The following is a 14,037-nucleotide window of genomic DNA, read 5'->3' as shown; positions in this document are numbered from 1 at the left end:
AGCTGAAGATTAGCCTGAATTGCTAAGGGATGTTGTTTTTTCTAAAATGTTGACTGTGGGGTAAAGTGAGACAACTTAAGTTTAGTCTTAAACATATTTTAGTGTAATATTACATTATAGATGTTTCATATTTAATGTCATAAACATTGTAGAGAAGCCATCGTGTCAAGAAACTACACCAGGAAGACAACCTGGGGCCAAACACCCCTCACAGAGATGGAGAGTGTAGCCGCTGATGTCATGCAAGGAAAGAAGTCCTTAAGAAAAGCTGGAAGGGATAGAAATATTGACAAGACAACCCTCAAAAGATTAATAAAGAAAAAAGAGAAAGGGGAAGTAAAATCAGTAGCCTAGGGTGCAGTAGCTGAGGTAAAGAGAATATTCACAGATGAGATGGAGGAGGAGCTTGCCAAACACTTGAAACAACTAGCTAACCAGTTCCATGGCCTTGCTCCAGTTAAGTGCCGTGAACTGGCATTTGACTACGCAGAGAAAAACAATATCCCTGTCCCTGCCAATTGGACAGATAGACAATGTGCAGGTAAGCTAGGGTGTGCAAGAGATCACATGAATCATAATAATGATTCTGTTACTAGTCCGATATTAGTTTTGGAATGTGTGGTTGTCAATCTAGCTGTCAGGATTTTAACTATTACAACATGTGTTGTTATTGTAGTTTTAAAGTGGAAAAAGTAATTTAATCACTTTACCCCCTTGATTTCTCTGGTCTGTCTCACTTTACCCCTTAGCTGGGGTAAAGTGAGACACAAGACCACTTTTTAAAAAACAATCATATTTTCACTGCCCTTTGTCCTGAAGACATTCTGATAATTTCAATTGCTAGCAAACATCCTGAATTAATGGAAAATTTGTAAATTTTACTGATATATCATTTTAGCTAGCCTAGAGGGGAGCAAATGTAAAAAATGTCTCACATTACCCCGCTCTCCCCCTACATGCTCACTGTAATTGTGTTGATTTTATTTTCTTTGCTTTCTACAATGAACTTAATAATGTTCTTATACAAAATTAGGACATTCTTGGTTGCATCAATTTTAAAGTTGGACCAAAGCATTCCATGTAATTCAAATACAATTAGCCCAAATAAAAGGCTGCAAGGAGGAAGTTCAATCTGGCCATCTTCTTCTCTCAGTGCTACTATAGGTAGATCTTACCTTTTAACTAGGCCAAGGTCAGGGATCTTGAGCTTAAAAAGGTTGGTTACGACTGCTCTACATCCACATATATTTTCCTCTGCATATCTTTCAAAATCTAAACCCCATATCACCCCACATATACATTTATTGGTGCTTAGTTCCAATCTGAGTGTGAGCAGTTGTGAGCTGAGATTATTAAGATATAATAATAGGGCACGGAATTATTTTTGTTCATACAGTCGACTCACATTCAGCCCTAAAACACATGCACACCCCAGCAGACAGGTCTCTCCACAGTTTCTACATCTAGAGGACAATAAAGCTCTGCACAGTATTGTATTGAACTATGGTTGACTTCTATTTCAGATGGCTAAAGCCGACAACTACCAAGCTATGGAGCCCTCTAGCTACATTATATTGACGGGATTTCTCTGTGAAGACAAGATGGCTCCCTGAACTGCCTTTTTCCCGAAGACCATACGGGCCAAAACATTGCAGATGGCCTGAGGCAAGTTATGGCTGCATGGGATTTAAAGGGGAGAGCCTCAAACTTCAGGCTAGTGGCTAAGGTTAATAGGTGGATGGGGCTGTAGTGCTTTGGGCAAAGACTCCACTTGGCCATAGTCACCTTTGGGGAAGGCTTCCTTCCTCCTGATTGTGTGTGACATTAATAACAAATTATGTAATTAAGATATTTCAAATCTTAATAATTCCTTTTCCACAGCCTATTATATTTTGATGAAGATTATGATGATGATCATAAACTTCAACGTAGTTGGTGATATGTATTTATATTTATTATTTGTATATATTGTTTTTATTTGTATATAATTCACTTTATTTATTTTATTGTATTTCTAATAAAATAAATAGTCATTTCAATTATACTTAAAGTTCAAAGACATTGTTTTAGAATAAAGCACCAGTGTTAAAGTTCAATTAACGCATATGTTAACAAATCAATCAGTTGTTAATAATCAAGATTTCAATATGAATCAAAATAATCGTGATTATGATTAATCGAGCAGCACTAGTCACATTCAGAGTCTGCATTCTAGCCTCAGACCACATTTTATCGAGCATACATGATTTTTGAGACCGGACTGTTGCATGAGACGTTCGTAACAGAGCAGTGTGCAGAATTTTGATGTTGACTTTCGCCGCTATGTATTATATTTGCATTTTGAGCCAATGTTTCTTGGTTATTATCAACCTAACAGTTTCAGATTGAGTTTGTGTTGTGGGTGGATACAGATTATTTGATTAAGGCTGATGTTGAGATGTTGCTGATGTCAGACAGGATTCACTTTCTTCAATGAAATCTTAAATCAGACACTAAATTGGAAAGCCCTTTGAGTATATCAGCTTTGAATGCAGAATATCTAATGCAATCCGAGGTAATTCTGTGATCAGCTTATGCTGTTTTATTATGAGTAGATATGTTTTTGGTCACAGGCGACAATCCTGAAAAAGACAACTCCTCCATCAGTGATTCAACGACATGTAGAAGGAATATATGAACATTCAGAGCTGTAACACCAAACAAATGCATTCAGAAATTATTAAACTTATCTGACAAAATGACAGAGTGGTGTACTACCACAGCAAAATATGAAAAAATTGACAGTTTTGGTGGTTAGTAGATTCTGAATCGATGCATGTGACAAAATAATCAAAGGTCTAGTTACTCAAATGTTATGTGGCTTTCACACGTCAAACAAACATGTGGTGCTTTCCTTCACCTGATGGTGAAGTGAGGTTTGTCCATGACAACTGAACAACTCAACAACTTTAACTACTGGTTACTACATGTGATATGGTCAAAGCACCTTTTTCAATTGAATTGTATACATTTTTATTTGTATTGCACAAAATCATAATATACATTATCTCAAGGCACTTTACCTAGAAGGTCAAGACCTTTAAAAATTAGGATAGAGGACATTTAAATTTGCTTTAATTTAACTGCAACATGTCCTCGATCTATCATTCATTATATCATTCAATTTTTTTTATCACAGATAATGTTCATATTTCATCATGGTTGATGTTAACAACTTTCTGTTTGCCACCCAGGAGTGACAGTGACCGTAGCTGCAACATTCTTGGCTACTAGTCACATCAGGCTGACTAAATAACTGAACTGAACCGTAAGTGGATCAGAGACGTAAGCAGCAACTCAAGCCATTTTCAGACATGAACTCCAGAGGATGTCCCAAGCATTGGGTCTGGACTCTGCTCTTCAAACATAATATTCAACACTGGAGGTTCTCCGCTTTCATTCACAACCACACATAAATCTAGAGAGCATTCAGGTTAGAGTTGGTGCAGCAGGCAGAAAGGCAAGATGTAATGCAGGGGTGTCCAAACTACGCCCCGTGGGCCAACTGCAGCCCACCATCCATTTTTAATTGGCCCGCATCAATGTCTTAAAATATAATATATAAAATTATATATATATTTTTTTTAAACCAACAATTTAGTAGCACTTAAATGCCACTTACTTATAGCACTTTGTTTTGCTTTATTTTTGAAGAAATTTTACTTTCCTGATTCTTGTTGTTCTCGGTTTGTACCCTCTGGGTTAAGGCACTGAAGGCCGGCGCATGCTTCTGCGTTTTCAGAGACATGCAAAAAGGGGTACGCTCAAGAACCCCTTGCATGCCACTTGCGTGCTTGCATGCGTTGCCCAATTTTTGTAACTATACGACAAAGCTATGCAAGCCTCACTCAGCCCGCAAAGCTGTGATTGGTCTGCTAACTACATCCTTTCCGGAGTCACATTTCCGGTTTCATGCCTCATAATACCGGCAGAAACCACGGAAGATTTAGAAGAACGAATATGGACGAAATAGAAGAGTGTTTGGCAGAAGAGGTCCGAAAGTATGACCACTTGTATAACCCTCATTGACGGAATACAAAGACACGCAGATGGCCTGCAATTCCTGGAAGGGCATCTCGGCTAACGTCGGTTTGCAGGTCGACGAAGGTACGAAGCTGTGGCGAAAGATCAGGGACAAATTTGTCCTCCAGAAAAGTGATAAAGTAATAAACAGTCGACGACGACTGTCACACACAAAGAAGGCCTCTAAGGTCGTCTTCGACAAAAAACGTTACTCCACCTAGTGTTCTGGCGGTGAATTGCTTTGCAACACGCGCAACCCTTGGAGAACCATAAATTAAAACGAGTTCATCGACACAACTGCTTGAAAAGTTGCAGCCGCAGTTGCAAAACCATGTGCCGGCCTTTATTGTAATTCACTTTGGATAAAAGCGTCAGCTAAATGAAATGTAATGTAATATAATGGATTATGGCCCACTATATTGCACTTCTCAGCCCTGACTTGCCAGCTGTCCCTCAGAGGGACGTGGCGGCGTTCTGAGGGACAGCTGGTAATGACGCGGTTGAGTTGCACTGTGAAAATTAAAACTCCAGGACAACAGAAGGGGAATGCAAAGTATGGAATATGTCATTAATATCGTTTAAAATCATTTTCCAGTGTGTTTCCTGGCGCGATACGCTCGCAGCGAGCGAAAAAAATAGACTGTGGTATCTTTCAATGTGATTCACAACAATTGATTGACATGTAGGTTTAGCCAATAGGAAGCCCCTATGTTGGTATGTTGTGGACCAATAGGAGGAAAATTAATCGTTTAGATTAATCGACGAATCTGTAAAATAGTCTACAGATTAATCGATAGAAAAATAGTCGTTAGTGGCAGCCCTACCCATCTGCATGCCGAAGTGTTCTTGGGCAAGATACTGATCCCAAAGTTCGCCATCATAGAAAAATCGCTGCTAATAGATGCACTGTATGATTGTGTTTGAATCGGTGAATAGCAATAAACTTTAATATAAAGCGATTTGACTGGTCATCAAGACTAGAAAAGCGCTATATAAATACAGACCATTTACCATTTTTCATCCTCAGATATTTCTTTCCTTTTAGTTTTTTTCATGTTTGTCTGTCGCGTAGAGGTTGCAGTTTGGTCACAATGCTCCTTCGGACATTCTGCATAGTTTTTACTTGGAGGCTAGCCACAGAAACTTCACAGACACTCATGACGGTCTCACTCTGATGACCCCTCTGGAGAATGTCTGCATGTTCTTCGTTCAGTGCACGTCTGAAAGCAGCTTCAGATATGTCCAGCCAGGCTAGCTGCAGCCTGGTTACAGATAAAAGCAGAGAAATGCATGTTCAACACTAAGCCAGACACTACCTGAAACACGGAGTCTCTGTAGTCATGAAGTCAAGTGTTTGTAAAAACTGATCTTATGAAACAGCAGATGTAAGTTTCACGTTGTACTGCAGCCAGTCAATGCCTACAATCACACTACAGGAAATAGAGGGGCTTTACACTTCTCTACTCACTCAGTCAGTCAGTCAGTCAGACAACACCCTGTGCTCTGTTTGGAGGAGAGCACACTGAGAAATATATCCTACAAACATTCCATCAGTAGGAATGATTTAAAATCCTCTGCTTTTCTGGCAGATTTCTTGAGTAGGACTTTTCGTTTATTTATTTATTTGCTAAAGCTCTTTGCTTTGCTTCTTGCTAAAATTGCCAGGCAGTTTCTAATTAACATCTCCCCCTGCCACCACTCTATTCCTCATTATGGGAATGATGTAAATATACCCTCCTCATCCTTTTGGATTTGTTGACATGGAAGTGTGCCAGTTGACAATGCGCCCAGTCAAAGGGCTTAGTACTTAGTGCAAATTCTAATAGCAGCTGAGACTAATAGGCACCACTCTCATTGACATTCAGGTGCACGCAGCCATGTCAACACCCTGTGAACTGGGGGCTGCATGAGAACGGGCACTAGACAGGGGGAGCGTGTCTATTTTGTTATGGGAGGGGGTTGGGGGTATGTCCCTCTCTGCTCAGCCTTTTTGAATAAAATTCAACACATTTCCTCACTGTTTTTTTTAGGGGGGTAATTGTTAATGTAAAAAGAAGTGTATAAAGAGTAGTGGTGCAGGGTAGGGTGGGGGATGCAGGGGATGGAGGTGGGGGTTAGTAGAAGAGGCCTCCCACATCCCCCCACCCCACTTCCTTATCTCAGGCCGACAGTTGTCAGGAATCACGAGCAGAGGCCTGAGTTAGCAAGGCAGGCAGGCAGGCCTGGGGATATGGATCAAAGAGACAGAGCTGGAGAACCAAAGCAGCTCTGATCCCTCAACACTGAAACCCACTCTATTCTATCCTTACTCGCCCGCCTCTCTCTCTCTATCTCTCACCCTGACATCAAATAGTGAGCCAGAGAGCTCCACCATTCCAAAGCAGGCTAAATCTTCCTCTCACAACAAATCAGAGAGGAAATGAGAGTGCAAGAGGAGAAATGTTTTCTGCTTTTAGTTGTGTGATGTGTTGAGGTCACTGTGGGAAGTAATAATTTCATTCTCAGTGGCAGGTCACTGAGTTGTCTGACCTGACGGAAAGGGATTAGTGGTCCAGCATCACTGTCTGTCTAAGTGGAGAAAATAACTCCTCCCCACTAAGAGAGCTCCAAAGCAGAAAAGATATGTGGGAATTTGTAAAAAAAAAAAAGTGTGGTTGAAAATAAAAAGCTTCACTTTGCAGGCTTTCTTTGGGAGAGGGGGCTTGTCAAAATTCTGAGGGTGAAGCTGTGAAAAAGGGTTTCTATTTACACATGCACTGCCATCACAGGGATGGCTTTTCATTCTGTAATTTTGTCTTTCTGTCAATAAGACTAGGAATTTGCTGCACACTGAGTCAGCCACTAATTCATTCCCATTCAAATTGAGAAGAGGAGGTGCAGATAAGGCTCGTATGAATTACATTTCAAATGCAAACTAGCTGTTTCAAATTGAATTATTGCCTGTGAGACATACAGCATGTGGTCTTCCTGAAATTTTGAAAAAGAAATACACCCACATTGTTATCTCATGTAAATGCCTGAGAACATGATGAAAGGGTCAACGGCAGTGAACCCATAATGAAAAAAGCTTCAACTATGACTTGGAGGGATTAAGAATAGGCCGAAAGGACAATAAACACAGAATGCTACATACCCACTGCATGTCATCGATGAAAAACAATTTCAGTCAGATAAACAATTTCAGTCAGATAGACCCAATGGAGCTATTTCGATTCAAAAGTGATGAGATTTTTATCCATTTTTTTCATCATCTCATGTACTGGTGCTCCTTTCTGACCCACAACAGTAAAATCTTGTTTTTGTCCCTTTTATTTCAGTGCCGTATTTTCTTCAGCCCACCTACAAAGCTTTGAATGGTCAATTGTTTCTCCAAGTAGGGAAAGAGCCATCAATGAGCGCAAAACCAGAAGTAAATGAATGAAAACAAGAATTTATAAGCATTTAGCCCGAAAATGTTAAAGAAATGTTAAAGAAATCAAATTTAGAAAATTGTGCATATAAGAAATAGGTATGTATGTATGAATGGTTGAATGTAGTATGTGTTTTTTGATCAAGCTCACACATAACTGTATAGGCCAATATATATTATGGATATTGTTTATTACACACAATATCTGTGCAGTAGAATAGTGCCCATCTAATTCCACAGATACTCCATTCGCTCTCTAAGCAGTACCCAAGGCCAGGTTATAGATAAAGGGCCAACCAACAGTGCATCCTCTTTGAGGGACTTTCATATCTAACTCAGATCTCCAGACAGAGAAGCACCAACTTCAACTCTCACCAACTTTAACTATTTTTTGCATAATTCATCAGTGGCAAGATGTAAGGAGACATTTGATTTAGGAACTAACTTTAACTATCCAATATGATGCGAACAGCTACATGTAACTTAGAGTGACAGCAATTATAGCCAATCAAGGATGTGCTGATAGAATGGGTGACAAAAGTAGAGGGATGCTATGGGGGTGGGAGACATCTTCAGACTTGGGGGTGACAATTGCTCATGTTACTCTGTTGGCATTGGTATATTGTTCCACCCTCTGGTCTCCTTGATGCATCAAGTCTACATTAAAACTTCTGCATAAGACATCAGCTGCTGCCTAAGTTCTCCTTTCACCAGCTTCCAGAAACCTTCCATAACAGTGTGGACACAAACACAATGACAAAAGATTGCTGCTGCTGCAAAAAATACTCGTTATCTTTACAAGGCAGCTATTGGTTGGTTGTGGTTACAAATATATCATGGTTATATATTTTTAAATACATTTTAAGTTTGTGTCAAGTCAAGATGTCACTTTTTCTATCATGCATCACTCACAGACTGCCAGCAATATCGTCAGGGGTAATTTGGGGTTCAGAAACTTGCCCAAGAACACAGAAATGGGGAAGACTGGGATAGTACCTGTAACATACCTGTAAAAGGCATGAAATACAGTTCTCTCTCTAACTCGCCTTTCCCACTTTAGTCTGTGTTCTCTTGGAATCTGTTGCGTGTAAGATCATATATTTAATTAATTCTTTGGGAAATGCTGCAGAGAAAGTTAAACAAAATTCCTTGATCCACTCATTTATTTGGATCCATATCAAATTTTTAGGAATTCTTTCTTGACCCCCACTTCTACCAAATGTCATGGTAATTAGCCATTAGTTACTGCATAATCCTGGAAACTAACGGACAGTCACACAGGGAAAACATTACCTCCTTGGTTATTTTACTTATTAGTGAAATACTGTGGTTACTTCTCTAATATGTGCTTTCAATCACAAACAAATGAGTTAAGGTTTATTTTAGTATATTACAGATTCTAAAGTGTTATTTGAGGGGTGACAGCTTGTCTCACTCCTAATGTTGTAAACCACTTATTTAATGTCTAAAATATAAAATCTTATTGTATTGCTGTGATGCAAAGAGATTTTGTTAAACACAGATAACTCATCAGTTGTATTACCATAGAAATTGAATATCAAAAGTTATGTTTCGATAACACAAGGTCAGCTGCAATCATATTCTTCAAGGAGCTCCATGTTAACACGCAAGGTGTCATTGTTCAGATGAAAATCAAAGCAAATGTCACTTATATTAGAACTACAGGATATGTTTTTCGGATGTCAGGTACATTTCAATAGGGCAGCCTGCAGTGACAGCAGCATCTGTTCATTACACAAGGTGGCACACTGATATATCACAGTCAATAGTCTTTTTTACCTTTTCCCCTAAAGAATAAAATTAATTTTTTCTTCAAATGGACATCTTTCTGGTTGATAACTCAAGCCAAAATCCATTAGAGGCCATATGGTCTACGATCTGGCTAATTGCAAAGGGATGGAGGATAAAATGTATTGTAACATTGTATTACTCTAATTAACCCATTAGCACTGGGATGTGTGAGGTCATATCTACTCATTTCAACAACACAGTCATCATAGTACATTCAAATACCATTTATAATATCGTTATTCTGGACATAAAGGTTCATCCAAATATAGACATTAACTCGAGAGAATCAACATCAGCGAGGCAGAGGTCTACCATAGGTGATATCAGTGCAGTAGATTTTTTTACTTACCATGATTCTCATTAAGTCTCAACTTAGCTAACAACCTTACACACATACTATAACAATGAAAACAGCCAGAGAATATTAGGGACATACCCGTGACAAGATACAACTTGTAACAAGGTTGCCAGAAGGTCAATACATCTGCTATTAGTTGCTAGCTACCTTTAGGCACCTCCAGCCCTCTTGACAGTGAACATATTCTATGCCAGACTCTACACAAAACATAAACACAGAAGAAAATGATATGGACAGTCCTTTCTAACTTCTAGCAAGGAAGCTCACAAGCAAATCTACCAGTGTCGCAATAACAGAGCATGACTGAAATTACAGAAATAAATTACAGCCCACAAGTGATCAGGATAATGTACAGGTCGATTCAGGAGTTAATGTTAACAAGAGCTCAAATCCTCATGCTCTAATGTTGAGTCCATTAGTTCTTACCTGTGGGGCGAGTCCATTGCTGACAGGGTTGACGTGGCTGCTTGGTGCTGCGGAGGTCATAAAAGTGTCAGAGTAGGTGGAGAAGCTGTGGCGGTTTGAGGCCAGACCGTAGGCTGAGCTGTTGTCAGTGCTAGACAGACTACTCTGGTGCATGGTACATGGAGGTAACGGCTGGGGACGGTGAACTGTACCAACACCATCTAAAGAGCAAAACATAACAGTGCATACATAGCTTAGTACTTAAAGATACTGTATACCATCTAAAAACTCCCTATGCTCTAGTCAGTGTTTTTAACACAGATCTCTTTCTTTAATTGCTCAAGCATGCAACGTCCGTTGTCTGTGCGCTCAACTGAACCAAACAAATTGTTGATTTATCAGTAAACAGCATAGTTTTGTAAGAAACACTCTCTTCAAAATTTAATTGATTTCAACAATTGAACATTTTTATTTGGCAGTACGAGTCTGTTCTGGGACTTCCCTGCTCTTCCATATGCATAATTGGAAAACTTAAGGTTGGAAGAGCACACCTTCCTACCCTTCAATGAGCCTTCATGGGAAGTGACGCACAAAGCAGCAGCTTAAAGACTGTGGCACAGAACAGAGCAGCAATTTCAATATATACCAATGATTAGGTCAGAATCAGAATGAAATGTAGGTGCTGATGGTCAGTAGCTTAAATAGACCGCAATATAAGTTTTACAAATTGAAAGATAATCTGAGTCATCAGGCAAACAGATCTGTTGCTGTCAGTTGATGGACTGAATTGTGGCTGAGATCGACTTCGTCACCTGCCTAATATTATGCTATGCTACATTTTTCAGGTGAGTAGAAGGGCAAGACATATGGTTTTGACACTGACATTGCACCACAATGATGAAAACAAGGATATATGTGGACAAAAGAAGAATGTACCAATAGAGTGTAGAACTATAACAAAATTATTTGTTTGTGTTATTAGGATTCTTTTACAACTCATGTCTTTGGTTTGGTTTGAAAGAAATCTGGTGCCTTTTCCTGGTATGTGTCGTTTGGTCCAGTTGGGCGGACAGAAATTACTGAGACTATGTAGGAGTGTATGAGTATGTGGGTCCACTAGCTATAAGATTTTATGGCAATAAAGCTGAATTAAATCAATAGCTGATTGTTAACTTTTCATGTTGGAAACAAGAAATCTGTTATATTCTATTTGCTTCACCGTGTGAGTGTAGGAGATTTCCTGATTAAATCAACAGTCAAAACCACTTTAAACTGTGGTCTGCTATGTTTGCATCCTACACAGTATATGTTGTCAGTCCATTTAAAAGTGTGTGATGGGTAGGCTGTAATTGTATAATTGTATTGTATTGTATTGATTACCCAAAAAAACTATAAAAAACTGTTAAACATAAAAGTGTGTGATGCAGTGATCTGTCAGTTGCCATTGTTTAGCTGTCCATACACAATGTCTTTTAGCCTCTCATCCGCTTTGCATCAGACACGACTTATACATCAGTGGTGGCATTGACTAAACAGGGACTACATGCTGAGAAGTTGAGAAGTCCCAACTGATTTTTGTGGATGCACTGGAGGCACTTTATATAAAAAGACATTAGGCTTTTGCCTCCTATAGATACTGATTTCCATACAGTAAGATGCTGAGAAAACTCCAAAGTTATTTCCAAAGTTTGTGTCTTCTGACAGTGCTTTACTTTCCCACAACCTTTTTGTCAGTGTAGCCATGAAGGTGTTTGAATTCCGAAGCTGCCTGTCAAGTTTGACATTAAGCGAGAGGATCTTGATTGTTGATAAGGGAACCCAGTTGAGTGAATTTGGCCACTACTTTGTGAAAAAGACATTTTTGTTGGAGGGGACAGTTTGTCCTCTTCAGGCTTGTAGCGAGCCAACACTTCTTGAAATTGTAAGCAAAGTGAACACAGCGTATCTGCACTGCAATATCAGTGTGAGTCACAAGGGCTGCATTCTCTGTGAATAGCAAGTATGATGAGCACTATACTATTTTAGCTATATATACAGTATGCAAGAGAAAATTATTATTACAATTTGTGTCAACGTGAGAAATCACCAATTAACTAAAACTGCAGAAGTGTACAAAAATATTTAGCAAGCAGCCTCTTTTTTTTAACCTGTGTACTCTGCTATCATTTATCATTTGCAACACTAATTTAGCTGTTTACAAAATCCAACATCATGGAGCATCTTCTCTATGATCGTAAATTTCAGGAATCTGAACCAACCATTTCCATGAGTTTAATAATGTAATGAGTATTAAACGGTCCAGAACCAGAACCTTCTTTATTTACAATATGTAGCCTGTAAAAAATATAGTCCACCAAGATACTAATCAACAGTGCATAGCTTCCAACCCATATTTTTCACTAGTTCACGAGTCCCACACACTTAACAAACTATAACAAGGAGCAACACCTTTTCAAAATTTGTATTTGTAACTCATATAACTAGTGTCAAAGTGTTATGTGCTCTACCTTGAGACAGAGTGTTGTTTTGGTAGCTAGATTCTGGAAGCTGGTAAGTCTGAAGTGTTGGCATCCCTGTAGGAGGAAATCCACCTGGCAACAGATGGTTGAATGCTGCTAGCTGATTGGCTCCTGCTTGTTTTCGCCATCTGGCTCTTCGATTGCTGAACCAGACCTAAAAAGAAAACGAAAGAATGAGTCACTCATATTACTCATTTTAAAAATTATAAATTAGCTTACACAGTGACATACAGTGACAGCGACACATAGTTTTCATTGTCTCAATCAATCTCCCCTGCATGGACAGATTTGTATTGTAATTGTGAATTTAATTTGTATACAGCGTGTGGACTAATGGCAGAAAGTTGGACTGTGGGCAGAAAATGCGACGGTGGTCTCTGGTTAGAATCCACGGAGTGACAACAAAAACAACATACCTGGAAGGACAACACCTGGATCTGTTCCACACTGTCAAAATGCCTACCCCACCCTACTGTCTAAGTGCCCCTGAGCAAGGCACCTTACTCCCCTAACACCTGCTCCCCGGAGCGCCGTGCATGGCTGCCAACTGCTCTGTGTGTCCTCCTGTGTACACCACATGGGTCGTAGCAGAAAACAAATTTCCCCCCTTGCATGTCATGTGTGTGTGCATGTGTGCATGTGTGTGGGACAATAAATGTATCTTGTATCTCTAAAATACTAATATATTTCTTTATACAGCACCTTTCATTCATAAAATGCTGCTCAAAGTGCTTGACAATAAAATCAATAAAATAAAAGACACAAAATAAAAGATCAATAAGAACATTTTAGCAATTAAAGCAAGAGACCTGAACATATGGAATATGTAACAGAGTGGATAGATTGTCTCGTTATGAAAGATAACAGCAGTAGCTGATAGCTCAACATGGTTTTACAGATGTGAGTTGATTATCTGGTCAATAGTTCAGGCACACACAAATCTACATCTAAGTCCAGTAATGTGAGCCAAATCAGGCAGATTGTGAAAGGACAAAGGTGTGTCTACAACCAAAAGCTAAACTGTGTTCATCTTAACTCAGCAGTGCACTTATTTCCAATTTTATTATTTATGCTAACAGTCTGGCACTCTGCAGAAATCACACTTACACAGCCCAAATGTGTCTCTGTTGCACCGTGTGCTCCTCACACACACTGTCCCACATTACAAAATACAGGCACGTGATTCTTTTTCATTTATGCTATTTGAATCAGTCCATACAATATCACTCACGAGTTAATACATGCACATAGCAAACATCCAGAGTCGTTGCACGAATCTGTATTGCCTCCAGCTCTCTACCCGCTCACTTTCTCCAGGAATCAGCCTTTTTCATTTGAAGCAAATGAAATTATGCCTTTCAAGTGGAGAACATCATTTGGACTCCTATTTCTGTACAGGAGACTCAAATAATTAGAACAGGTGTTGTTGCCCAGAGGTACTTCTGTAAAAAAGGCAGAAGAAGTAGAGTCTG

The 14,037-nt window shown here is 39.3% G+C and overlaps 1 protein-coding gene across 3 annotated transcripts in view; it reads right to left on the bottom strand.

The window, feature by feature from the left end:
- LOC128442388 (paired box protein Pax-7-like) overlaps positions 1-14,037 on the bottom strand; it is a 62,962-nt gene that overhangs the window by 18,831 nt on the left and 30,094 nt on the right. For all 3 annotated transcript variants that reach the window (XM_053424821.1, XM_053424822.1, XM_053424823.1), the window contains exons 6-7: positions 12,554-12,719; positions 10,068-10,267 (exon numbers count right to left, since the gene is read on the bottom strand). In XM_053424821.1, the coding sequence (XP_053280796.1) occupies positions 10,068-10,267; positions 12,554-12,719 (366 nt within the window). The remainder of the gene's footprint in view (positions 1-10,067; positions 10,268-12,553; positions 12,720-14,037) is intronic.

Source organism: Pleuronectes platessa, chromosome 6 (genome assembly GCF_947347685.1).
Source record: "Pleuronectes platessa chromosome 6, fPlePla1.1, whole genome shotgun sequence".
Taxonomy (NCBI): domain Eukaryota; kingdom Metazoa; phylum Chordata; class Actinopteri; order Pleuronectiformes; family Pleuronectidae; genus Pleuronectes; species Pleuronectes platessa.
Note: the sequence above shows the minus strand (reverse complement) of the source record. Positions and strands in the feature narration are given on the sequence as shown.